Genomic DNA, 26,532 nt, shown 5'->3' with positions numbered 1-26,532 from the left:
CATGATTACATTTCTAAAAAATAAAAGTTGATGTTGACCATATGTTCTGTAATAATTAAATTAAAGCATTATTATTACTCTAATAAATATAAAAGAAACAAAAGGAAGCTAAACTTCAAACACACATACATATGAATCACATTAAGGTGTGAGAGGCAGCAAGTAAAGTAGCAGGTTTCTTTTTTTTCCAAAAAGACCTCAGCTCTAAAGTTTCAGTTCTGGTGGTTACCGCATGTCATCCCAGAAAACCCGGGACATCAGATCTCACGTGAAGCTTCAACAGATTTGACTTGCCAGATAGGAAAAATTGAAACTTTTGGACTAGGTAAAACAGCAGCTTTAGTAAATTCCCCCAGGGAGCAAGAAGAGTTGGGTCACTACTGCCTGCATATGAACCACGAGCTTCTTGGATTGCTTTTGAAAGGGAGCTCTTGGAGCTGAGAACTCCAAAGCTGTGAGAAAAGACACAAAGGCAGCCGTTGGCTAAATTAGGTTCAAATCATTGGATTAGTGTGCAAAACATCTTCCCCCCTCACTGTTACCTAGCTAGTGCTGTACATTCCAATGCACTTGGATATGTTCACATTCGATGGCAATACTGAGAGAAAGATTCCTCAATGCACGGGGGTTAAAAACTTATTTTCTTTTTTGCACACTTCCCTTCTCCAAACAATCACTGTGATTGTTTCTAAAAGGTGGTTTGTTTTTTCGTTTTAAATTACACAATAGATTTTAGTTTATTATTACTATCTTTTTTTTTTTTTTTTGCAACAATAGTTGTGCTGCCGAGCAACTTGAGGTAAAGGCAGAAGAGGGTTAAACTACGAGAAATAATAATTAAAAAAAAATGATGGCGGTGCTTCCCACAGGAGCCCGCCCCAAAAAAGCAGTTGGCTGGTTTCATATTGCATAATAGTGCTGTGTTCCTGGATGAAGTAAACAATCTTCCTCGTGTCAATTTAAGGGTGAGCCTCTCGCCCCTGCACAGCGTCAGCTCCAGCACGATGGGAGGCACAGCCCCTAAACCAACCCCCTGGAAACATACATTGTATGTGGCTTAAATTCTCAGTTCTCCTCTCGGTGAGTGTCTCCCGGGTCACTGACTTAAGCGAAGTACATCGTGCGTAAGGTGTCTTGGTGAATCTGTACAGCCTTCGCCAGGGCCTGCGGGTCTCGCCCGTTGCTCTGTCCTGACACGTGGCTCCCTTCAGCACTGCAGGGAACGAGGGAGAGACAGGCAGGGCTGTAAATTGTATTAATTTGGATCAAAAAGCTGCTTTCGCATCTCTTTGACAGAATCACTAAGGTTGGAAATGACCTCTAAAGGTCGAGTCCAACCTGTGATTGATCCCAACCTCATCACCCAGCCCGCAGCACTGAGTGCCATGTTCAGCTGTTCTTGAGCACCTGCAAGGATGGGGGCTCCACCACCACCCCGGGCAGCCCCTTCCAATGCTTGACCACTCTTTCCATGGAGAATTCCTCCTGACATCCAACCTGACCCTCCACTAGCACAGCATGAGGCTGTTTCCCCTTGACTTGTCCCTTGCTCCCTGGGAGCCAAACCAGCCCTGGTTGGACCCTCCTGTCAGGGAGTTGTAGAGACTGAAAAGGTCCCACTTTTCACCATGCTCAGCACCCCCACAGGACTGAGTCTCCAGACCCCTCCCCAACACAGCATCAGTGACAGAACTGGACACTGAGAAATATCAATTCTCGTATTCACCCAGCAACCTTGAGGCTTTTGACAAATCTCTTCACTAATGCTGCTCAGCTTGCTCATCTAAAAATAAGCCTTTTATAAATACATTGATGGCTTGAAGGTTATAAAATATTTCTGATGTACAGATTAGATAAGTGGAAGCACTAAACATTCAGTTAATTCATGACTACTCTGATCCTAAAGCAAAAAAATTAAATTGGTGGCTTGATTGCCTCAGACCACATCAAAGTCATAACAAAATACTTCAGTAACTGAATTCTTTTAATCTGAGTGTTATTCAGTAGAATCCACCAACCCAGTCTGGTCTGATGTAGAGCAGCAGCTGCCAGAGTGATGATCTTTAGATCAGTCCTAGAGGCAACAAAAACTAAGCGCAAGACCAGCAGGAATCCCCCGCAGTCAGGTGGCTTTAGGCCTGACAGCAGATGAGAGCAGTGAGGACTAAACCCTGAGTGATGGAATCTGTGGTATTTAAATGATCCCGAGAGTGTAAAAAGTCTCTGTCTTTCTGCCCCACTGCCAAAGAAGCCATAATTGGTCTGTGCTGGTTCCAAGGTTGTTTATTCTGTTTATCTCTCACATGTTCTACTGCCCTGCCCAGCTCTGTCCTGCAGGGCAGCGTGTGGGGCTCTGCCCTCAGTGGGATGTGACAAACATTAAATACCAGAAACTCCCTGGGCTGGATTTACAAGAACGTGCCAATATCTGTCACCTACGTTGGACAGTGTGTCCCCAGCCTGAACCAACAGAAAAATGCCAACACCACAGTGAAACACGGAGGGCATGAAGAAGAAAAAGACACGGCAAACCCAATTCCTCCATCTTGTCCCCTTTGAACCCCTTATCTAGAATCCTAAAATTCTACTTTTGCACCTGTGTCACACTAATTATTACTTATATCAAACACTCAGAGCTTGTAATTCATCCTGTAAGATTGAAAGCTCTTTTCCATGGACAGAGATCAGAGACAGTGTCTCTGGGGGCTCTGTCCAGGGAGGTCTTTGACCCTCTACCAGGATCCCAGACCTTCCAGGGCAGCCAGAGGGATGCTCTGGATTGCCACAGCTGAGCACAGCCTGTGATGTACCTGTCGTGTTCCTTGTCCACGAGGTGGTAGCGTGCTCTGAATGCCACCAGGTGAGCGTAGTAGGCGGGCGCGGGGATGGAGACGGAGCGGGTGCAGCGCACGTACGTGTGGCACAGCTGGTATGTCAGCAGCTGCAGCTCGTCTGCTGTGAAGCAGTTGTCATCCCACAGGACGTGGTAGTGGGAAGGACGGCTGGTTCCCTGCAGAGTTGGGGATGGAGGGTCACTTGTCTGGGTTTCCATAAACAAGTCAGGTTTTGATGTTCAGAAAGAGCCACACTACCTAATGTGAACGCCTACGTAATGGCAGCCGAATGCATTCAGTTTTATGTCGGGCCTAAATGTATTTAAAGATTAATAAGTCTAACATATACATGATTATATTGCTCTAAATGCTCTTGCTTGCGTAAAACCCCTTCTACATAACCCTCAGTGATCAACATCTGCTCCCAGCATGACTAAACCACAATTACAGCTCCTTTTGCCTACCTTCAATTAAACTGTTACTCACTAAACATCCCAGAGAAACACCCAGTGCTTTTAAATCCTTCCAGTTCCTGCGTACCCTAACTGCAAGTATGAGCACTAGAAACTCAAGTTAAATCTTACAGTGCACCTGAATTGGTTAAATAGTTGTGCTTTAGCCAAGCTACAAGTCTCTCCTTTTAAAACAAATATATCTGGAGTATCAATTTAGTTGAGGTTCTTTATGCCTTGCTATATTAAACACAATGAGCTGCAGCTACACCCAGCATTTCTACCTCAACTTTGATACAAATCTTTTTCCACGGGTCCAGAAAGCAGCTTGTTCGGACACAGTGTAAAGGTTGACAAAAAAACCACTGAAATTATTCAAAACTGGAAAAGAACTCATGCCCAGCCAACCTAAACAAAACTGATGGCAATGTGGTCAGACTCATATGATAATAATTTAAAGAGTAATTTTTTTTTTTTTTTTACATTTTAAGCAATAGCATGATACAAGTTGAAATATTTTTTCAGAAATACTAATGTCACAAAATAAAGCGACCTCTTAAAAACAAACTTCAAAAAGCACCACTTACCATCAGTGCAAATTTAAATGTGCAGCAGAGACCACCTGTTAAGCAAATCATCCTCTAAGTCTCACAATAATGTTTTATCTCAGATAAAACCAAGATAAAAGAACATTTCCCTGCAAAGTAACTGTTTGTAAATAGGTGTCAGAAAAAGAAGAAAAACTATTTGTTCTAAATTCACATTTACTTACACAAAGCAACCATACCTGTATTCCAGCATGGCTACAGAGGTAAAAATCAAACTCGTAGGGGTGTGTAATGTCTGTATCTACAGTTGTCCCAGCTGGAATATTGCCACTTCGTCCAACCTAGAGAAGAGGTTTGGTAAGTGCGGCCTCAGCTGTTTATACAGCTCAACTGTAATGAAAAATACAAGTTTCTATTCACCACTGGCAAGGTTTCAGCACATCAAGTGCCACAGAACTGTTTGGAATGTGCCACTACATCAGCCTTGGAGGTTTGACAAGGACACTGGATGGCTCTCCAGCACCTTACACAACACTGCACCTCCAGCACATCAGAACTTTCCAGCTCAGACTGAGAAGCTGCAGACATTTGTCTTTAGAATTGTCAGCTTCAGTTTGGATTGACTACCTCAGAAAAAAGGTTCCACCATTTTGTACTTCCTTCTATTACTGCTGGAGATTGGTCCTGAGTAATCCTAAAACACAGATTTTAGCCCCAGTGTGATGTTGTGGGGGTTTTTAACAGACTTAAGGTCCATGATTTTTCAATTTGGGGACGCATTTTATCAAATCAACACTTCCCTGCATGCACATTCAACTAGACGGACAGAAGCCCATTCAGATATTTTCTCCAGCAGCCTAAGAGCTCCTCGTGAAGCTTTCCCAAAAGGCTCCTCAGAGGGCAGTGATTACCCTTTCTGTTCTGTCAGCACAGAACAGCCGTGTATGATGTCGCTTCTGCACCACAATGTAGGTTATTCCAGGCTGGTAATCCTTTTCCAAACTGATGCAAGCTTCTCTAATGGCCAGCAGCTCATAATACAAAACCTACAAGCACAAGAACAGAGGAGTTTAGGTTTTCCTTCCACTGTATACTACACACAACACCTACTAACTTGGTGCAGTTAACAGGTACATATTGTAAATGCAGGTGAACCCAATGGGAAGAAATGACGATGTCTGACTCAATTCAGAAGGCTGAATGATTTCTTTATTATAACTATGCTAAAATACATTAATATACTATATAAAAGGAGGATACTAAAACTACATACTACTTTCTCTGACCCTATCTCTAACACAACTCGTGACCCTCTCTGAGAGTCCAGCCCCAGGTGGGTTGGATTGGCCACCAGGCTCAAACAATCCTCACCAGAATCCAATCAAGCACTCACCCCAGGGAAACAATTCTCCAAACACATTCCATATTGGAAAAACAAGGAGCAGAAATAGAAATTGTTTTCTCTTTCATTTCTCTCTGTGTACCTCTATGAAAAACCCTGAGAGGGAGAGAAATGTGCTTGCCACAGGTACAACTTTGGCACACATCTGGTAATCTCAGAAGGTACTTAGAGAGATATGATTTCCCAAATTTGAAGACTTCTCCTTCCCAGACAGGAAAACAGCTGCAATTCTTCTTACCCAACAAGATGAAGAAATCCTCTCCTTAATTATTTTGTGTAAATGTAAACAACTCAAACAGTACAAAACAAGACCTGCAGCTACTATGGAGTAAGAGAATCTTTCAAGAAACCAACAACTGAACCAACCTGTCGGAACTGTCCCTCAGAGACCCCGTCCCTGTAGAAGATGATCCTGGTGGGCTTGAACCGTGTTGATTTGTAGAACTGGATGAGCAGCTCCCTGACCATGGAGGCCAGGTCCTGGATGATCTCCTGCCGGGGCCGCTGGACCCTCACCGTGGCACAGTACCGGCTGGGATGAGCATCCATGCTGCCTACAACCTGTGGGGAGAGTGCAGCAGGGGAGGTTTCAAGCTCTAATCTATGCCAAAACAATAAAAAAAAATAAAAAAGCCAAGAGCGGCAAGTACAAGATGTTTGTGCTAAACAACCACCAAAGTAACACTTTCAACAGGAACTTGTACTTGCTAGGGGTTTCACACCTTTTGTCCCCAAGCATCCTGAAATGCACCTACAGAATTTGGCTTCTCACTAAGGCATATTTTTTAAATCCAGACAGACATTTTTCTGTGACATTTTCTCACCTTTTACACTGAGAAAAACCTCAGCTTCCCTTAGTTTCTTTAAATACAGATGCAGTTTCCATAACTGCAATCAATGACAACTAAAATACCAAGGGGAGGAAATAGGAGAGGTCTGACTAAGCCTCCAATCACCACCTTGAGTTCCTGGACTGTACCAACACAAAAGGTAAGAAATATCAAAAACATTTCTGCTAAACCAGGCCTTTAATGACATTTTTCTCCTTTAAAAAACAAAAAAATGTTACTAGCTAATTGTTGTAGTAAGGTAGAAAAATCATAAAGAAAGGCCTCATAAAATCAGGCCTGCTCTGGCTGGCCTGTCATTTCTTCTAAGTCAAGCTAGCATTTTGCAGGTTACCATGTGAAACCAATCCTGGTCTGAGCAGTTTGTTAACATAATCTATTCCTGGGTAAAACACAACTAGCACCTGTATAAACTGTTTTTACGCTGTTAGAGAATAGAGAAATGAAAACTCATCAACAGCTTTCTCTGCAGGTACACATGGCGAGTTTGAGTGACCAGTGAATACAGGGTAACAACTTGTTACTAACCAATAAAGTAATTGGCAAGAAAATTACTAACCAATTGGAGTCACACATGAGGTCTGTAAAACCATATAAAAAGGGGTTATGTGAATAAAGAATGGGCTTTTTCCACCATGAATAAAATGGTGTCCTGTGTGATTTAGTCCCATAGCTAATGTTACCAAGCTGTGTTATTTCCTTGAGAATATTTCTACTTAAATATATTATTTAACAATGCCATTTTACCTTGATTTCAAAATTAAAGAGCTAAGGAACTACTCTGAAGTATAAGGCTTATAAAAAAACTGAAGTAAGTTTTTTTTTCTTTTAAATACATGATTTTTAATATCATTGGGAATGTGTACAAAGAACTGGCATAAGCCCTGAAAGATATTTAATACAGATGTAGTCAAATGAGTTGCACTTACTATTCTAACATTTACCCACGATGAAAAAACACCATGTAAATTTAATAAAACTTACAGCAGCAATGGAAGGCTTCTTTCCATCTCCAGCTGGAGGGTGAGTGACATCAGCTCCCAAAAAGATCACTGGCTGCTGGAACACAGAAGGTCTTCAAAAAGAAAAAAGTGCTAAGTCACACTCGTAGCTGAAGAGCTGCCACAAGGTCATTGCTCACCGTGGGGGTTGTTTCTGTCTCAGCCTTATCAGGTACCCGGGCCAAGGCTCAACAATGGGATCTTTGTGCACAAGAGGTGAACTTGGAACCCTCCCCAGCAGAGTCCAAAACACACTGCAAAGACACTGCCAGAACTGGGGCGTGATTCTGGTGGGGAGCAGCCCCAGGGCTCCAGCAGGGTGACACAGCCAGGGGCTTCAGAGGCCCCATGTGGGCCTGGGGGTCCCCTGAGCACCACTGAGTTACAGCACCAGCATGCACATTATACTGTTCTCCAGGACTTGAGCAGCAGGATGGTCTTGTACTGCCTTTAAAATATTCTTCCTCACACAACTGTTCCTCATTTCAACTTTGATACTGATTAAACATGTGACAAGAACCTTGGCTGAAGACCTAACGCACAGGCCAGCCACCATTCTAAGACTGTGCTGGAAGGAATTTGATTCTACTTGAAATACCACATACTATTATCAGAAGACTATTTTAATTTAAAACTTGGCCACATTTAAATTTTGGGTGCTAAGTAACAAACATAACCACATCTGTTAAAAGAAAACCCAACGCAGTCTCCAGAGTCTTACCGTTGATGAGGTACAAGGATGTTGTTGATTCCTCCTAGCTTAACGTTAATCTTCAGGCACAGATTTGAGAGGGTCTGTGGAGATGTTTTAATGACATTCTTGACCTGAACACACTGTGTGGCCATTCCCAACAGTGTATCTCCCACACGCTTCACCTCCGCTGGGAAGCAAATACAAGGAGACAACCTGAGTCCATTTGAGATTATTGCTGTATTTTGATCTTAGATAAGTCACAATAATTCCAGTGTACACACTGTGCAGTAATGTCTAACTTATCTGCATACTCAGACCTGCTTCCAATTTATCTCGGAACAGATATCTCAAGACACAAAACAGCGATGTCTAATACCTAAAGGATGGGTCTGAGTAATTTTTAACATATGCTGGGCAGCGGATTTCTCCGAATGATACCTGACTGAACAGGTAAAGACAGAGGTGTGCCCTTACCATACACAGGTGTCTTCCCTGGCAGGATGACAATGATGAGCTGGAGCCCTGAGTAGGTGTTCTTGAGGTGTCGGAACATGGGCTCCACACTGTCTGCACCCTGGGCGTACTTGCAGAAGCAGGGCTGGCCCTGGATCGGCATGCCGGCGTCCTTGGAGATCTTGCGCAGCTGGTCTGTGAAACCCCTGCAGATGAGGAGATTTTTGGATTTTTGCAGTGGCAAGAGTACACAATAACCAAAGCACAAAGGGACAGAACTGTCAAAGAAGGATGATTCCAAATAGCTTTTAAAGCAGCATTTAAAAACTGTTCGTTATGTGAAGGCTGTACAGCTGTGAAACACCACAGGCCAGGATGGGCTAAAAAATAGTCTAGATACCTTCAGTACTTTGTTCAAGATGTCAGAAGAGACTATATACAGTGATGTCACCAGACAAACACCCACTGTACCCAGTACAGTGTTTTGATTGTAGCTTCCAGCATGGAAGAAAACCAGCCTGGATTCTCACCCTAACATCTCACATTAAACCCAGGTAAAACGCTCATTGTAATCCTACATTCAAGTTTTGCTCCATTAAGAGAACAGTCCAAAGCCTGAACCACAACATGCCTTACTTCAGAATTTCTTCTCTGCACTGTCTCTGTGTTGCAAAGCAAGCTATGGCCCACATCTTGATCTCCACCCCAGTGTGGAACTGTTTCCCTCTCATGTCCCACACGCCGTGGCTTGGTGTTGCCACAGTTCGATTCTGGGGAAACAAAAGCAACAGACACACAAGTGACTAAAAAAGAAGCAACCGGTGCTATTTGCAGTTTCAGGATAACAAAGAAGAGTTTGTTATTCAAAGTCTGATCCCTGCAGAGTCAAGGTTCACAGGAAATCACTCCTTAAAATGGAAACCAGAGGATAAGCCAAAGCCTCACCCGTCCTCCGTACTGCAGCATCGGGGCTGGGAGCACACGTCCTGTCACATGGGCCATCTCATCCCGCACCTTGAACTGGAACTCTTGGACAAAGGGATCTGCATCATAATTTGCACTTCTCACCTAGGAGAGATTTTTCCATGTTACAGAAGTATCAAATTATAATCCATACAACAAAACATAGGCTAACAGGAACATTGCAGGAGTATTCTTACAATAATTTCATTGAAAAAGACTCAGACTTGACTGCTCAACACTATCAACCCATCCCCAGTGGAAACAATTACTACCATGAGATCTAATGGATGAGATGGTTTCTGTTCCCTTCATTACTCAAGTGCTCATTTTCAGTTTGTGGATTCAAAAGCATTTTCTTTCCTCACAGTAAATTAAGTGCAGAAATGATAATGCAAAGCCTGTACTATGGACTTATGTTATCATTGCAGGCCATTTAATAAATCCTATTTTAAAAAGTAGTTAAAATCTGTTAAGTTAAAGGATGAGGAGGAATGAAAAGACTAGAAGTTTGGCATGGATGTAATCCAGCCCAGTGTCCCACGGAGCTGGGATTGGGGCACTCACCAGTCTGCTGATCTCCTCCTGCCTGTCTGGAGCAGACCTGGCTGTAGCTTTTATCATGGTCGATGTCTGATTGTCTGTCAGCTTCTTGATGCACCTCTGGCCAGCCACAATGTTACACACCTGCAGGGGAAATCAGAAGCATTAATTCACACCAGGAGCATTCAGATCACACCACACTATACACACATGACACTATGCTGCCACTATAAATCACAACTCCAACATGTTCGAACAACTGCCTGTTCTTTCTTGTATTTCTACACTTCAAAGCACTGTAGGATGCAGAGAGTATTTAAGGAAATTAAAGAGGGATGAACATGTAAACCTGTAAACACACTTGTATTCCAAAGAGCATAGATTCTTAACGTTTTGCAAACTGACGGAACCCACCCAAACCCAGCTGATCTATCAGAGTAAGGCTCTTACTTCTAAAGGCAGGTAGGTGTGTTTTTGTTCCTGTCCCACTTGCAGACAAGGAAGGTGAGGGTATTTCAGCTGGAGGTTGTATTTCTCTCTGAAATACTGTGCTACTGTCCTCTCCACAGTCTGGCCATTTTCTAGCTGTAAAGGAAAGCTGAGAAGACAGACATTTTAGTAAAATATTACTTGTCAAATAACATCATCCCCAAATTAATGAAATATCAGGTCCTGTTACTCAGGGTGAAACTATCACACATTTTATGCTCTGACAAAAAGCCTCTTACGTTTGATGACTTGCAGGCCGTCTTGTTACGTTACAGACACGGTACTTCCTTCTCATTGTCCCACAGTGAGTCACTTCTACCTTTAGACCTGCAGAAAAGCATAAAAAAAAACGGATGCCATGACTACACAAACATGTACACAGGAGACACAAGATTTCAAATGATAGAACTTAACAGCTTTGGGGTCAGCGTCAAATAGCACAAAGAAATTATTATATTATTCACCAAATATTTATGCTTTCATTATAATTTGAGTTTTGGCTAATCCTTATTATTATCCTCACAAATAAATCATGATGTAAAATATTTAATGTTCAATGTCTTCTGAATTTAATTTCAAAGGAATTGGCTGAACTCAGGAAACAGTTTTCACCATATCCTCGTGTTTGCATTCTCAATCTCGTACATCTCTCCAAACTATCAGTTTCCAATGTAATTGAAATTAAAAGCACAAAACCAGGTTTGTACTTTATAATCTTCCCCCCATCTTTGTGTCCACATTCATCCTGTGGACATTTTCTTTAATTTCACTAACCAAGTTTAATTTTGCATTTTGAGAATCTTGTCTCAAAGCACCCAGCCTACACACCAGAGCCTCTCCAGACTTATCTCTGCCCACAATAATCATGACAGTGGCAGCTCCAGGAGGCTCTGGGGGCTGTTGCTGTGACTGTGCACACACTGTGCTGTTCACACAGAGCAGCCTCAACATCTGCTGGGAGCACTGAGCTCATCACATGAGGGCTGCACAGCATCCACACGCTGCTGTCCTTCCCCAGCTCCACAGGACAGAAAGTAGCTAAAAAAATAACCTGGCTATTCAAAGGATTCAATTCCAGTAGTAAAGTCTAATACTAATGAAGTTTGGTATTAAAGACCTTTGAGAGAGCATTGGATGGGTCATCCTCTTGAGGTTCATGTGGATTGTGGACCACTGACTGAACACCACCCAAAATCAAGCCCCAAGTACCAGACATCAGACTGTTTAGTTTACTGGGGACACATGCATCACAAAGAAGCAGTGACTGTACCTCCTTGCTCCCTGACAACACTAATTGCATCCAGAACATCAGTATTACGCAGAGGATGGCACAGTAAAAATAAACCACTGCTGTCCTGACACGGCATTAAGAGAAAATAGAGAAAAGAAACCATGGGGCACTGTGACCACAGACAAGGGCTGATGAACACAGAGATGTCTGGAACCCACTCCCTGCTCTGTCATTACTCTGCTGTGACACTACCAAGGCAGTGCCCTCCCCCAGTGCTGCTCACACACAGCCAGCTCTAATGCAGGGCTTGTTTTGCTCTACGTGCTCACATCTTGGCTGGAGCTCTCAGACCCTACAGCAGCAAAGATGTGTCTGAGAGCAAAGGGATAACTTTCAATATTTACTGACTATGGTAACAGAGCCTCTGAGGCACCTGAGGTCAAGCAGAGGCAGTTTCTCAACCTCCAGTTACCTGCCCTACAGAATGAAGACAGGCAGGCAGATGTAAAAGGAAGCATGTAAGGACTAGTAAAAAATAAATCCTGTGTTTTTTCAGTCATGACTTTTTTGTGAGCACATCCCTTTATGACTACAAATTTACTTTTTAGCTGCCCAGTATTTCAGCAGAGTCTAATCTTGCATCAAGTGTTTAAGAGCTGAACTCCTCCAAGGCTTTTCTCTCTCCAAATTACACTGGAATGAAGGATATGGGAAAATTCAAACCCCAGTAGCATATATGGAGTGAAACCACTCAAACCAGCAGCTTATGCAATTCCTTTGGAATGGAATTTGGCCTTCAGCTGCAAGTGGTACTTATTTTTCCACAAGGCAATAACTTATTAGAATTCACTATAACAACACTCTGTTAAAGAATCAATGTTAACCTTGAAATCAATGTTCACTTTGCCACAGCACTGAAACAACAGGAGCCCACACACAATGCCAGGTGGCCTCAGGGACCTTGGGTTAGGAGAGGTTGGCACCAGCCACTTACCTCTGCCCAGGCAATGAACATGATCCCTCTTTCCCTCTAAGCCACTGGGAATGTTTTTCAGCTCCCATTTCTGCAGAGCTCCATTGTTTCTCTCCGGATTAGAGCTACACACATGGATACTACAATTCTCTTGGCAGTTCCAGATCCTTCTGATCCATGTTAACCAGGCTCCCAGGTAAAACAATTCCCTTAGAATTAACTTTACTGGGTTACCTGGGACAAAATCAACCCATTTCTACTCACCCTTTATCTCTTTGGTGAATTTTACCCGATGAGAATCAGTCAGAGGTCTTGGTTGTTCATCAATATTATGAATGTCAAGGACTTCACACATGAACTGAATTACGGGTTGTGCTTTGTAGAAGGCAGTGGCAGAAACTACAAAGAGCAAAATATTTAGTGTAAAAAAACCCTAGTCAAGGTACTGTGAAGCAGTTCATACATCAGTATTTCTTAGAATTCCATGTAAACCTCAAGAACATTTAGAAACAGAACACTGAGTTCTGAAAGAGTAAAATATCAAAAAGCCAGCAGAAAGTCTACAGTGGCACATCTGTCTCCAGTACAGTCATCCTGCTAATACCTGGAATTTCAAGGGTTTGAAAGGGTTTTTCCCCCAGAGAATATTTATTTCTAGAAAGCTGCAACATCCCAAAGAGACATTCTCTTTCACCTCTGTATGAAGCTGCAGAGACAGAATTAATATCTCTCTACCACAGACTTTTGAATACGAAAAGCTAACATAATTCAACATACAATATATTTTTGTCAATTATACAATCTGCTCAATTACTGAAGCAATATCTGGTGTAGACATGAGCACTATTTTGACTATGCACAAATTGTGTTGGTATAGGGGGAGTACAACCCTTGGTCTACTCAAGACTCTTACCCTCCCCACATGCTAATGACACAATCACTTTAAGGGACAATATACTGGTTTTAAGCAGGACAGCTGACTTATTCCATGCAAGAAGATCATAAATTATCTTCTTGACAAAGTTATAAGCAACTGAAACAACACCTTTGGCAGGAAAGGCGAGGTGGGACTCGACACAGCTTAGACACAAACTGTTCCACACATTTAAAACTTTAAATGTCAACAACAGAAAAGAAACACTCAACAAGCATTTATCAGTTTTCCAGATCTCATGTACCAAACCTGCCACACATCTGTGCTCAGACAACCCAACATTCTTCAGAAATGTGTCACTTGAGCAGCCTACCAACCTCACATGAGGCATCAACCAACACCTCCGGATTCCTGAGACTGCTCCAGATTCCTGAGTGACCCCAGATCCTCACTCTCCCCACCCTGGCAGTGTGTGGGTTGTCTCCCACAGCAACACTTTCATGGAGAACCTCATCCAACTAAACAACTGAAAAACCTCCAGTGATGGGATTTGAAGACAATTTCACAGCCTTAAATCAGGAAACAGAACAACAGCTCTGTGAATCACCACTTACTTACAGAGGGCTTAAAATTTCTCATTCACAGAAAGGACTGAAAAACTTCTACTCCAAGAGTTACTAGTACTACTCTTGCTAATGCTGGTTAGAAAAACTTGCCTCACAAAGTTAACAGCACAGTACATCATCAATTGGTGTAAATTCATCCTCTTCTATATAAACTGCAGTTCTTTCAGTACCTTGCATATAGGTATCAGCACTGGTTCTTTCTGGGACAGATTGAGATTTTTACCTTCATTTTTTTAAACCACAGCTGCTGTTAGAAAGGCAATTTTACAAGAACAAACTGTGTGACTTCAGTCACATGAGAATCACCCACAATTTATGTAAACCAGAACACATGGACTTGCAAATTTTCAGCAAGACAGCTCAACATCTGCAATATTTTATTATGCTCCAAGCACAACCTGACTTGAAGTGCTCAATGTAGAGCAAGACAATTTACCTTGGGTTTATAAAGCATTTCAAAGACAGTGAGAAGTGAATGCAAATCAGAGAAAACCTCAGGCAGCACCTGCATCTTCACCACTGACACTTTTCAATGAGGGTTTAACAACTAAATAGAGCTGAGTGCTCACAGGACGAGGGAGTCTGACACAGGCACCAGTTGATCTCAGATCTATTCATCTGGGACTCAATACAGAGCTGCAGAGCTTATGCTTTTGCATAAGAAAGCCTGGCCCAATCAGCCCTATTCAGAGAAGTGTTTGGGGTATGTTTTACAGAGTTTTCTTGGAAGTACTGAGCACCACTCACTGTGTACAGCTGCACAGAGGCACAGTGCAGGCAACCTGCCTCTGTCACTGGGGATGCACCAATATTGAAATTGAGCAGGAAAACAAGCGCTGTGCAATTCCTTCTTATGTAGGGATACTGGTTTTTATATGGCAGCTAAATTTCTGCTCAAACATTGACATCATGACAAGTGCAAGGAAAACAGACTAAGAATTTTTAGGTAGCCTTTGCCATACATGTCTGGTCTGAATCTCAGCCCTGAGCCTCCACTTACCATCAATGTTGAGCATCATTTTCCACATGGCAGGTCGGACAGACTGATGGAACCCAAACCAGACCTCCCTGCCTCCTCCCAGGGGGTGGTCATAGCCTTCTGGAGCTGAGAAGAAGGAGCGGCCCACAGGGGTGTACCTGGTGAAACAGGTGCCCACACATTTATGTTCTTGCTTTCCAAACATAAAATTCATGTAACACAGATTGTAACACGCAGCATTATTATTTTTTGGCATTTTATGCACCAGCAATCTGTGCCAAGAAGCAAGTATAAACAAAATATCCTGAATGCTTCTGTTCCTAATGCAGTGCTTTTAAATTTAGACAAAAACATTTACTATTCTTAGTAATGCACAAACCACTTTCAGTTTTTACAACAAATCAAGAACTAAGTTAACTTACCCTTCCTGATCTGTTTCAAGAAAGTGGGATCTCCACCACAGCAGATGATGTACAACACCCTTGTCTATACTGGCCTGACCCTTAAATATAATTTTTCCTAATTCATAGGGAACTTTTGAATACAAGATACATTGAGAGAAGCAAAAACTATGGGGGAAACAAAGAGCTAGATTAAATTATGTTTCTCTCACAGGTAGAAAGCAGCTGCTCCTGAGTTTCCACACCTCCTGTTTTGCAGTGCACAGCATTAGTACAGAGGCTAACATCTTCAGATCTAGGGAAGCTGAGGAACACTGGATTCCACAAAACCAGAGGGCACTTGTTTTAGGAGTCAGCTACACACAATGAAACCTATCAGAGCTACCGGTGAAACCTATCAGAAATCTGCTCAGAGCAAAGTCCTTGTGCTGCCTAAAGCCAACAAACTTCAAAAGTAACTTTCATTGACCAAATCAAGCAAAATTAGCCTTCTCTAAATTTCAGGTCTCTGAGATAAAATAACCAATATGAGACTTTGTTAGGACAAGTACCTGGTCCCAGCCATGTATTTCAGACATGAGAAGCATGCACTGGTGACAGTGTATAAATGGATTAAAGAGATTTGTGCTTTTCACAGGCACTGCCATCACTTGGCTCAAGCTGAGCAGAACCAGGACAGCAGTGCACAAGCTCACTGGAACCTCTCAGCATTTCTATGAAGGCCTATTATAAATGCCTGATGTTTCTTGATCTTTTCCAACACACACATCACCTGCTCTGCCTACACAAACACTTGTACAGGACTGAGTGTAAGCTCCCTGTTCAGCTCACCAGCTGTGCTGCAGAGGGAAAATGAACAGTTTCTCTTTTCACCTGTGAAGAAATGGGGATGAAGGTCTCCCAGTGGGGATACTTCAGGTAAAGACAGACTGCAGGAAGACAGTGAACCTACTTCATGGAGGGGAGGTGTCGTAGCACCACATCGACAGCATGAACAGGGTTAGTGCTGATAGGTTTGTCTAGTTCCAGAGGCTCAGGCAAGGTTCTTCCTGTCAAAACTTCATGCAGCAAGTGCCAGCTCACCCGAGAAACAAACTTTATTGACACTTTGAAGGGACGATCTTTTCCACCTTCTCCGGGTAGTGTCACATCCAAATCCACCTGGGCAGGACAGAAAAGAAAGAAATAAAAAGCAGCTTTTTAACCTGGAGTCTGGTAGCCTTGAGATTCCACTTCTTCCCATAATTGGCCAACGACTCAAAAATTCAGATATTGAAGTCACAGCACATCTGATGAAAGTACATTATCAAATGCACAAAGTGAAGAGAACTGGGCCCTGACCAAGCAGAAGAGGATAGAACAACTTTTTGTCACTTCATAAAATCATAAAGCAATACATTCTAGAAAAACTCTGGCTTGTTTTTTCAATTCATCACAAGATCATGTGTTACAGTCTGTAAAATGAAATGTTGTAATACATTTTGCTGTAGAAAGCAGCTACTAAATTATACAGGAAGTTCTGAATGCAACTATTTCATGAACATTTACACACACTGGAATTTGCAGGAAATATACTCAGTTTCAGTACAGATACTGTAAGATACTTCCAGCTTTTATAAAATCAACAATATTTCAAGTTGGGTTTTTTCCTTTCCTATGAAGCTGCTACCAATATAACATCTTCCCAGTTATCTTACCCCAGTAGTGGCCACAGGAAGTGGATTGGCTGTATAGAGGCTTCTTTTCCCATCATAAACTGGTCTACGGTCCCCAAATATTGTCACTTTAAAATGCTGCACCATAGAGTCCACCACGTCCCTGGAAAAGGGCATATTTACATTGAAGATGTTTCTGAGAAAGGATCAGACCAAAGCTGGCTCCCACTCCCAGGTGTTTTGCTGAAGTAGTTGCAATAAACAATACTTGAGTGAATTATAAACACCCACTGCTATTCCAAAAGGTGCTTCACATACTTTAACTAAAAAAATAAACACTACAGAATAAAATCAGAATCAACACAAATGCTCAGATACTGGAAAATATTGGTACAGAAATAATTTCAGAAACTCCTAGAAATGACCAAGGCCCTTGTGTCATCTTCATGATGAAAAACAAGGACAGTGTTACCTTGAAAAAAAAAAAAACCACAAAATGGTATTGTGAAAAAAACAGCACAAACCCCCATCTGGAAGCTCTGCCAGTTCATTGTACTGTCTGCAGCAATGTTTATCTGCTTCTCAATGAGAGTTTTGAATTCTGCCTACACTGGTTATAAACATGAGATGCCCTAATAAAAAAAAGCTTGGCTTTAAGTCCTTAATAACCTGACTTTTTACAAAATCATGTAAAAGCCTAATCCAATTTGCACACAGTTACAGATTTGCCTCCCTTGCTTTATTATAAATTGATGGCAATAAATATTAACCTGACAGAAGCACTCAGATTACACTTGAAAAACCATGATGAAATTTTCAGTTTATACAAAAATGCTTCTTGATGTGAGTAGTAGATAAAACTTTTGTAACACACTAGACTTTTGGAACACCTCCAACTGTAACAGGCCTTCAGGATCTGAATTCTTTGGGAGGTTTTGGTGTTTCAGTGGCACAGAATGGAAACACTTTCCTTTCAGCAGGTGCAAACCAGCCTTCCTGCACAGCAGTAGCTTCCAGGCACCACGTGCTGGCCAGGCAATATTAACCCAAAGTACTTCAGGAAGATGATAAAATATTGACTTCCTCTTCAAGCTGAATGAGCAGCAGGACTTTCACCTCTCAGCTGGGACGTGGAGAAAAAGGAAAGAAAGTCTCCCTTTCACAGCTCTTGATGTTACTCAACATTCCCATTGGTATAATTTACAAGACAAATGAATCTTCTCACCTGTTCACCCTCCGAGGACACTTATCTGGTTTGATATCCACCTCATAGAGGTAGACATCAATCTTTGGGATTTCAACTTGGAAGCAGTTGGCCAGCAGTTTAATGGGCTTGCCCATGGTGCCATAGCCGGGACGTCTGGGCACCATGAGCAGGGGCTGTGCCCCCACGGGTCCTGCAAAGGAAAAACCCCACAGGTTAGGAGAAAAGCACAACAATCCCCTGAACCAACCCCCAGGACAACCAGGTGGGCACCAGGAAAGGAAATCAGCCATCTCCAACAGCACGCTGCCCATGAAATTCCAAACAAATGCTTGCCCATTATTAATCCTTAATCCTCCACCTACATCTAGACTGTTCTCTTACTCATGAGCTTCAGCAATCAGCATGAATAAAACCAGAAGGTTTTGTTTAGGAGATTTCCTAAAAAAAAAAAACCCCATCTACAATAAAAAAACCCCAAAAAACAAACAAACAAACAAAAAAAACCCTTAAACAAAAACCACCCCAAAAATAATGCAGAAAGTTCTACAAGTTTTTTCTAAACACTCTGGTAATAACCAAGTGGCTGCAGAGTACAAAAATACAGAATAGCTTTGGACCAGTGCACAAGATTTGAGATAAACTCTTCATTTCAGTGCCAATATCAGCTTAGTCTGGGAAGACAGATTATTCTTGAACTTTGCTGGCTGAAAATGGATGAAGAATAAGACCATTACCTCCCATCTAACTGCCCCCATAAAGCCAATTTGCCAGAAGAGTAAAGACTGAGATTAAGACAGGATTGTAAAACCCTTGATTACTTGTAAGCTAGAGAAGAATATCCAGAACAGCTCAGAGAAACATCCAAATCTGCATTGAGATGGGTATTTTGAAAAGTAACTAAAATACCTGCCCAGATTTGCTCCATTCTCATCTATTTAATTTGCTTTGCATCATTTAGGTGAGAACCCTCCACTTAAGATTTGCGTTACTCATGCCTTACAAACCAAACGCGGTAGTAAACAAAGTCCATTTCCCAGAATTTCTCCTGGTATTTCCACTTAAAAACACCTCTTTCCAGTCAATAAACAACAACAAACCCAAAATGCTTGGTCGCCTGAGTTTTAAGAAGTTACTCGTGGTACAAATGTCCTGATTTTCATGGCATTTGAGTGAGGCAGAGCAAAGTTCTCCCCTCTCCTCCTACTCGGTGACGCAGGCAGCGATTCCAGCCCACTCATTTTCATAGCAGAGTTAAAATGTCAAGTGCTGGGAAAAATGTTTTTTATTTGCCTTTTGATTAATCTCCATAATTTCTGTAAAAAACCCTGTATTATCGTGCAGGAAATCACGTCCTGAGAACAGGTGAACATCAAAGCCAAGTTCCTCTGTAACATTTGTCTGGCTCTACCCAGAAAACTACTGAAAAATTCTGAGTGGGGCTGGCTTGAAGCCACAAGATAAAACAAAACAGAAAGCAAGAAGCATAATTTAAAATCCGCTCACAGAGTCTGCTTATGCAAAACTTGTTCCAAGCATCTGCTCTCTTCAACTTTTCCTTCATTTTAATACTCTCACGTGAGTAAAAGCAGCCCTAAAATTTACTCCAGCTATATTTGCAGAACATAAGCATAAGCAAAAAAGTTACTACTAAACATTTGAGTGGCATAAACAAGTCAACAGTTTGTTTTAATATTCTGAAGACATACACACCACAGTTTATATTTAGTTCCTATCTATAGGAAAGACAAACAAAACCACTGAAATAAAGATAACATTAAAAAGGTTATTTTAATCTGGTCAGCCTTGCGTGTCCCACTCACCCTGAAAGAAGTTAGAACCCAGATTTTGGCAAGCAGGAGTTAAGTGACCAATAAATGAATAAGAAGTGCAGGTCTGCACACTGTTCAGGTGTTATTTTTTAAAAATTCAACTATTTTGCTATTATTGTGTGCATCATATGCTCCCTTGGACAAATGAACTTAAAAACATGAGTATACCCAAATACAGGAGCACCCACTCAGAAGACCCTGCTTTGAAGAGACACTGACTTGCCAGATGCTGTTGTGAAAATCTTGTCAGTGGCCTCAAAGCTGTGACTCAAACCCCAATAAAACACAAATAACCAGCGACACTCTGGGGATGGTTCTGCCACCAATTTATCGGTGACTCACTCAACCTCATGCCTAAGTCCTGTGTCAAACCCATGAAAATAAACACACAGACCAAAAATATTCAAAGTACTATTATTCTACAGAGCACAGGATCCCGAGTGGCAGATCCTTTCCTTCAAGTCCTTTAACCATTGCAAAAACAAAGTGGGTCAAGGCTCAAAAACCTTTCTGAAAGCGGCAGCACTGTGAGGCCTCCTCAACAGAGAACGGAGCAGCTCCTCAGTGCTTCCAGAGAGTTCTGTGCTGCTCAGCTGCCCACAAATTTGAGAGGAGAAACTTCTTGGTGTTAAAGAAACCAATACTCTGCCATTACAGGACCAGGTATGTATTTGCAATAGAATCACAGAATGGTTTGGGTTGCAAGGCACCTTAAAGATCACCTCATTCCCACCCATGCCACAGCAGGGACATCTTCCACTACCCCAGGTTGCTCCAAGCCCCATCCAACCTGGCCTTGGACACTTCCAGGGATGGGGCAGCCACAGCTTCTCTGGGCAACCTGTGCCAGGGACCCTCCACCCTCACAGGGAGGAATTTTTGCTCAATATCCCATCTAAACCTGCCCTCTGGCAATGGCAAACCATCCCCCTGTCACTGAAGGCCTTGTAAATAGTCCCTCTCCATCTTTCTTGTAGGTTCCATTCAGATATATGCCTTGGATGTTCTTAAAAATCCAAGTAAAACCCCCTAAACCAAGTCTGTTCAATGTGCTGAAGCAGAGTTCAATTCATAAAACCAGCCCAGTAAGGTCCCCAGCACTAAAGCTCAACTGATTTATAACAGAAAACAATGAACACACAAAAAGGAACAAAAACTGATGTCTCAAGACAGATTCTTGGAAGGCTGTTGTGCAGCAAGGGAACACGTCTCAAGATCATGCAATGGTTTACTTGGAAGGGATCTTAAAGCTCCCCCAGCTGCACTGTGGAAGTCCCTCTAACGGTTCCAACGAGCTGGGAGTGAGAATCTTTTCTTCCATGGAAGTATCGATGTTCCAATCAAGCTTAAACACAGCCAAAAGGGACGGCGATTCCTCGGCAGCCCAGCCAGCACACGGACAAGTCTGGCCTGCATCCAAACCCTGGCTGCACCTACCTAGCAACCAGAGAAGCCCTGTCAGAATAAAGCCTGAACACAAGGAGCAGGAGCTCAGAAACCTGCAAATGCTTCCAAGACACCATTGTACAAAAAGCTGCAGCTTCTGGCACACGCAACGTTTTTACAGAATGAAGAAAAACCCTGATCTCCAGCAGGATGCTAATAGGAAATGCAGATTTCCTTACAGAAAGGGCCATCCCCACCAAGCTTCCAGAAAAAAATTATCCTCTTTCCCACCGTGGCTTCAGAATTATAAAGCCACACTCCAATAAAAGAGATACTTAATTTTGTTTATACAACAGCTCTAAATCCAACTGGATGGGTGCTGGAACAGCCCAAAACACATCATCAAAGCCTGAGCAGGTAAATACAACTTACTCTGGCTCAGGAACACAAGGCAGATTTGTGGAACCAATCCCAGCCTCAGGCTGGAGCTGCAATGGAGAGAGCTACAGCTCTCCATGGAGGGGGAAAAAATAAAATACTCCCTTTTACAGGGCCCCTGGCCTCTACTCAGAGGCCCACCCTGTGAAGCACTAAGAAAATCTTATCACTAGCAAAATATAACCTAATTCTGGATTTAAAAAAATACATAGAGAAGATGTGATTCAAACGTCGGTTTCAATGATCGAGCTCTGTCTGCCAGAAATCATGAATTGCCTCATTTCTGTCACTCGGCCTTGCCGGGTGGCATTACATTATTTATGAGTAATGGAATCCATGTTTTCTAAACATTCCTCCTTGCAATTTAGAGTTTGGTTTCTTTCAAGGTTTCAGATACTAAGTCATGTTCAAACTCATCAAAAGCCAACATTTTGATGCTGTGCTCTGTGACTGCCAACTGTACAAACAAATACTGGTGTGGTAACTCATTCTGCTCTAATGGACTTAGAGAAAATGTACTGGAGTGTTTTGGGATAATTTAAAAGACAATCAATGGTTCTGAACCATTAAAAAAATCTAAATACAAAAAGCTTTAAGCCCAAAAATGCAGCTTATGTGCACATAGTGAAGTCAATATCCAACTGCTCTGGGAGAAGAGAATTTTGTGTGCCAGCCCACACAAACCCTTCGAGAGTTTTCCCTGGAAGGTATTTTCACAGACCAAAATCAGGAAGGTAAAAATGAGCTCAAGAAATACTCTTTGACACCTTCACCCCTGAGGAAGCAAAGCTCTGAGGATGAAACAATCTGTAAGGTTCATACTATGAGTCAAACAACTTCCACAGCAACTCCAGAGGAAATCTGCCACTGTATCTCACAGCAGAATAACTTCTGAAGGCAACTATGAATCACCCCCTTCCCTACTGTACCACACCCACAAAAACGGGACTTTTAATGGGCCTCCCAAATCACTACTCTGAATCAGAGAGAGAAAAGCCACTTAGGATTTTCTCTGCCCAAAGTTTGTATGGAAAATAAACAGAACATTAAGGATGCCTGCAGTGCCTCATTAAAGACTGAAATTAAAAAAACCCAAGCCAACACAAGTTAACACTTTTAGCACAAAACTCTGTGAGCTTTGAAAGAACAATGTAGGGCATGGAAATGAAGACAATGGCACTGACACAACTTGGTTACACCACGGAACATCCTCTGCTGGTTGAGCCTCCCTGCCTTTTGGAATTTTACTGAACGTTCTCCTGGTGGAAGTACAATGTGCCGACAGCAACTTTTCCTTCACTTCACTTTCCCCACCAAACATTTTATTGCTGTTCCACAATTTGGTTTCACCACAACCCAAGCAGCCACCTTCCATCCTGCTCCTACTTTCAGTGATGTTCAAATTCCATGGACCAGGGGAGCCACAGTACCACCCAGATTCCTTAGCCTAAGCCTCTCACACAAACAGGACATCACCTCCAGCACTGCTTCACCCAAGATGTCCTGGCACACACTTCCACACTTTACTCCAGGGATACTCACACACCAATCTTTGTTCCCCTCTCTGCTTATTTTATCCCATGTTTTCCCTTCGTGCACATCTCAGTGTCTTTCTCTTTCATGACAGAGCTTAAACCCTCAGCTGCTCCACCAAGGATGGTTTGTGTCCTCCTGCTCCAACATCCCAGGACTCGGAACCTGAACACTGCACTTAACACCTCCCTCGTGACAGAGCAGACATAGGAAGAACCATCCTTTGTGCTGGACACTGCCTGAGCCCGCAGCAGCTTTGCTAAAAGCCATCAAATTGCAGCCTAACACCAGGTAAATCCACTCCAAAGGAAAAATAAACCGTTTAAGGGTTCCTCTTGCAAATCTGTTTATCAGGAGACAACTACAATTGCACCAGGTTATAATTAGAGCTTATTTAACACCGCGTAAGAGAGCATCATATGAACTCCACCAGATCGTTAAAATCCTGCACCTTTAAATATTCTCCACCCATCACAACCTCAAGCCAGGCAACAGCTGAGGTAGGGAGTTCTTCCAGCCAAATCCATCATTGTCCTTAAATCTCCAAGTATGTTAGAAAAGGATTTCCACATGGAGATGGGAAGGCACGTTTTGTGTTGACACCTTCAGTCTCAGTCTTGTATTTGTACCTGTGGTACCTATTCAAGTGAGAGACATGTAACTCCAGGTGGCTTTGGACATTCTCTTTGCCATCGAGGTACAACCAGGCAACTGCTGATTAAACACTGCCCAACCCTGAACCCTCCTCCATTGTTCTGCCAAATTTGGAATAAGTTACCTTGAAAAATTGAATCATATTTTCTCCAACCCTCAAAATCCATTTAAACCACAAAGTTGATAAAATACCGAGCACGTGCTTTCATAACAGAAGGATCAAACAGCCAAAATGTAAAGATTTTCATAGAATCACAGAATGATTCAGGTTGGAAAATACCTTAAAGCCCATCCCATTCCATGGGCAGGGACACCTTCCACTAGCCCAGGTTGTTGAAAGCTCCATCCAACCTGGCCTTGAACAGTGCCCAGGGATGGGGCAGCCACAGCTTCTCCGGGCACAAACCACCTCGGAATGATTACTGTGAAGCAGCACACCCAAAGGCACAGGAATTCGCCCCAAAACTCAGCCTGCTGACACACAGGGGCCAAACACCCGGCGTGAGCCCGGCAGGAGCTGCTCGAGGGAGCGCTGCCCGGTTCCGCCGGGCTCTGCGGGTCCGTCCCCCGGGCACCGGCACGCCGCGGGTTACGCAAGCCGGGCACACCGGTTATGAAATACCGACAATTCCTCCTCCACCTCCGGCACGGCAAGCAGGGCACGGAGAGGCTCGGCCCCGGCTCTGCCCGGTACCGGGGCCCTCCCGCCCGATCCCCCCGGGGATGGGCTCGGGCCCGCGGCACCGGGCCGGGCACCAGGACCTGGGGGGGTGGGGGGATGGCGCGGGGCGCCCGTTCCCCGACCCCGGCGGGCCCCGGCGGGCCCGCGCTCACCTGCGCTGCCGATTTCCATTCATGGAGCTGGGGCGCAGCCGCTCGGGGCTGCGGCGGCCGGCGCGGGGCTGCGCTAGGCGGCGGCTCCTCCGCCGCGCTCCCGGCTGGGCCGCTCCCGGAATTCCCGGCGCTGCTCCCGGAGCCGCTCCCGGCGGTCGCGGCCCCTCACGCGGCGGCGGAGGCGGAAGTGGCGTGGCCGCCCCGCAGCCCCGGCTCGCGCGGCCGCTCCCGCCCCGCCGCGCGCGCGCGCCCCGCACGCCGGAAATCCCGCCCGCGCTGCCCGGCCCCCGCGCGCGCGCCCCTGCCTTTCCGGGGGAACGGGAAGCGGCGCCGGAAGCGGGCGGGGCGCGAGCCGGCGCCGTTACCGCGGCAACCGCGGGGGGTGGGGGGAGGGCGAGGCGGGAAAGGCGGCGGGAACCGGAGGGGCCCTCAGGGACGGGGCAGCGCGGGGAGAGCCCCGCGGGCACCGGCGGCTGCCCCGCAGCGGGAATGCCCGGGCTGCGACACCGGCATTGGGGGGAGCCCCGCGGGCACCGGCGGCTGCCTCACAGCGGGAGTGGCGGGGCTGCGACACCGGCACCGCGGAGAGCCCCGCGGGCACCGGCGGCTGCCCCACAGCGGGAGTGGCGGGGCTGCGACACCGGGGGGAGCCCCGCGGGCACCGGCGGCTGCCCCGCAGCGGGAGTGGCGGGGCTGCGACACCGGCACTGGGGGGAGCCCCGCGGGCACCGGCGGCTGCCCCGCAGCGGGAATGCCCGGGCTGCGACACCGGCATTGGGGGGAGCCCCGCAGGGTCCGGCGGCTGCCCCGCAGCGGGAATGCCCGGGCTGCGACACCGGCACCGCGGAAGCTCAGCACGAGCCCGTCGGGAGCGAGCGCGGAAGCACCGGGGCTATTCCCGGCCCCGCGGTGCGGTGCTGTTTCCGTCCAACGCGTTATGTCTGCGGCGCTCTCTCCCTGCCGCAGCAGCTGCCGTGTGCGGCGGCTTCCAGGGCTTCCAGCCCGGTGGTCACGGAACTCGGCCGATGTCTTCCTAACCCTCACTAAAGCCGCCGGGAGAAGCCCCGGGGCGCCCCGGTGTTCCCGTGCGCGGGACACGGACACGCTGGGAGGGAGCCGCCGGCACGGCCCGCTCGCTGTCCCCGCTCCGGCGGGACCGCAGCACACGGAACGAGTCCGGCTGCGGGAGCCAGAGGGTGGCCGGGCACTGCCCAGGCTCCCCAGGGGATGGTCACGGCCCCGACCCTGCCAGAGCTCCAGGAGCCTTTGGATAACGCTCCCAGCGCAGGGTGGGATTGTTGGGGCGGCTGTGCAGGGCCAGGCATCGGGCTGGATGATCCTTGTGGATCCCTTCCAATTTAAGGATATTCCATGATTCATGACTCGATGATTCACTGTATCAACATAAATTCAGAGCTTATGCTTGCCCTGTTTTCATTTTTTGAGATATTTTAGCAGTGTTCAGTATCGCTGTGTTAGGGATATTTTACACAAACTGGCACCAAGCACGCAGAGGGAGGAAAGAGGCAAATGGCATATGGGCAAGAGATTTGAATGTGACAGATGCAACAGGCTCAGTGCTGGGTCAGGCAGTGACACCTTTATCTCTATTTCCTCTGCCCTTAAAAGTTTGTGGGGTTTTTTGGATGAATTTTACATTGGGTCTTACCCAAGTGAGTTTGAACCTG

The 26,532-nt window shown here is 44.7% G+C and overlaps 1 protein-coding gene across 2 annotated transcripts; it reads right to left on the bottom strand.

Annotated features, from left to right (window-relative positions):
• Positions 1 to 715: 715 nt before the first annotated feature.
• AGO3 (argonaute RISC catalytic component 3) lies at positions 716 to 25,025 on the bottom strand. 2 transcript variants are annotated; one of them, XM_021554863.3, is made up of 19 exons: positions 24,845 to 25,025; positions 18,189 to 18,360; positions 17,006 to 17,126; positions 16,261 to 16,469; positions 14,929 to 15,065; positions 12,693 to 12,827; positions 10,464 to 10,551; positions 10,186 to 10,333; positions 9,760 to 9,879; positions 9,178 to 9,300; positions 8,869 to 9,002; positions 8,254 to 8,438; positions 7,807 to 7,966; positions 7,069 to 7,159; positions 5,603 to 5,797; positions 4,746 to 4,880; positions 4,074 to 4,175; positions 2,811 to 3,010; positions 716 to 1,213 (listed from the first exon to the last, which is right to left on the bottom strand). In XM_021554863.3, exons 1-19 carry the CDS (start codon positions 24,861 to 24,863, stop codon positions 1,105 to 1,107), a joined length of 2,583 nt encoding a protein of 860 aa, XP_021410538.1. In that variant the 5' UTR covers positions 24,864 to 25,025; the 3' UTR covers positions 716 to 1,104. The 2 variants fall into 2 exon arrangements, with proteins under 2 accessions (XP_021410538.1, XP_085416095.1); XM_085559969.1 differs by lacking the exon at positions 24,845 to 25,025 and having other exon boundaries at positions 768 to 1,213; positions 18,189 to 18,616.
• Between the last annotated feature and the right edge of the window lie 1,507 nt (positions 25,026 to 26,532).

The sequence above is a fragment of the Lonchura striata genome, chromosome 23 (genome assembly GCF_050655825.1).
Source record: "Lonchura striata isolate lonStrDom1 chromosome 23, ASM5065582v1, whole genome shotgun sequence".
NCBI classification, from domain to species: Eukaryota; Metazoa; Chordata; class Aves; order Passeriformes; family Estrildidae; genus Lonchura; species Lonchura striata.
Note: the sequence above shows the minus strand (reverse complement) of the source record. Positions and strands in the feature narration are given on the sequence as shown.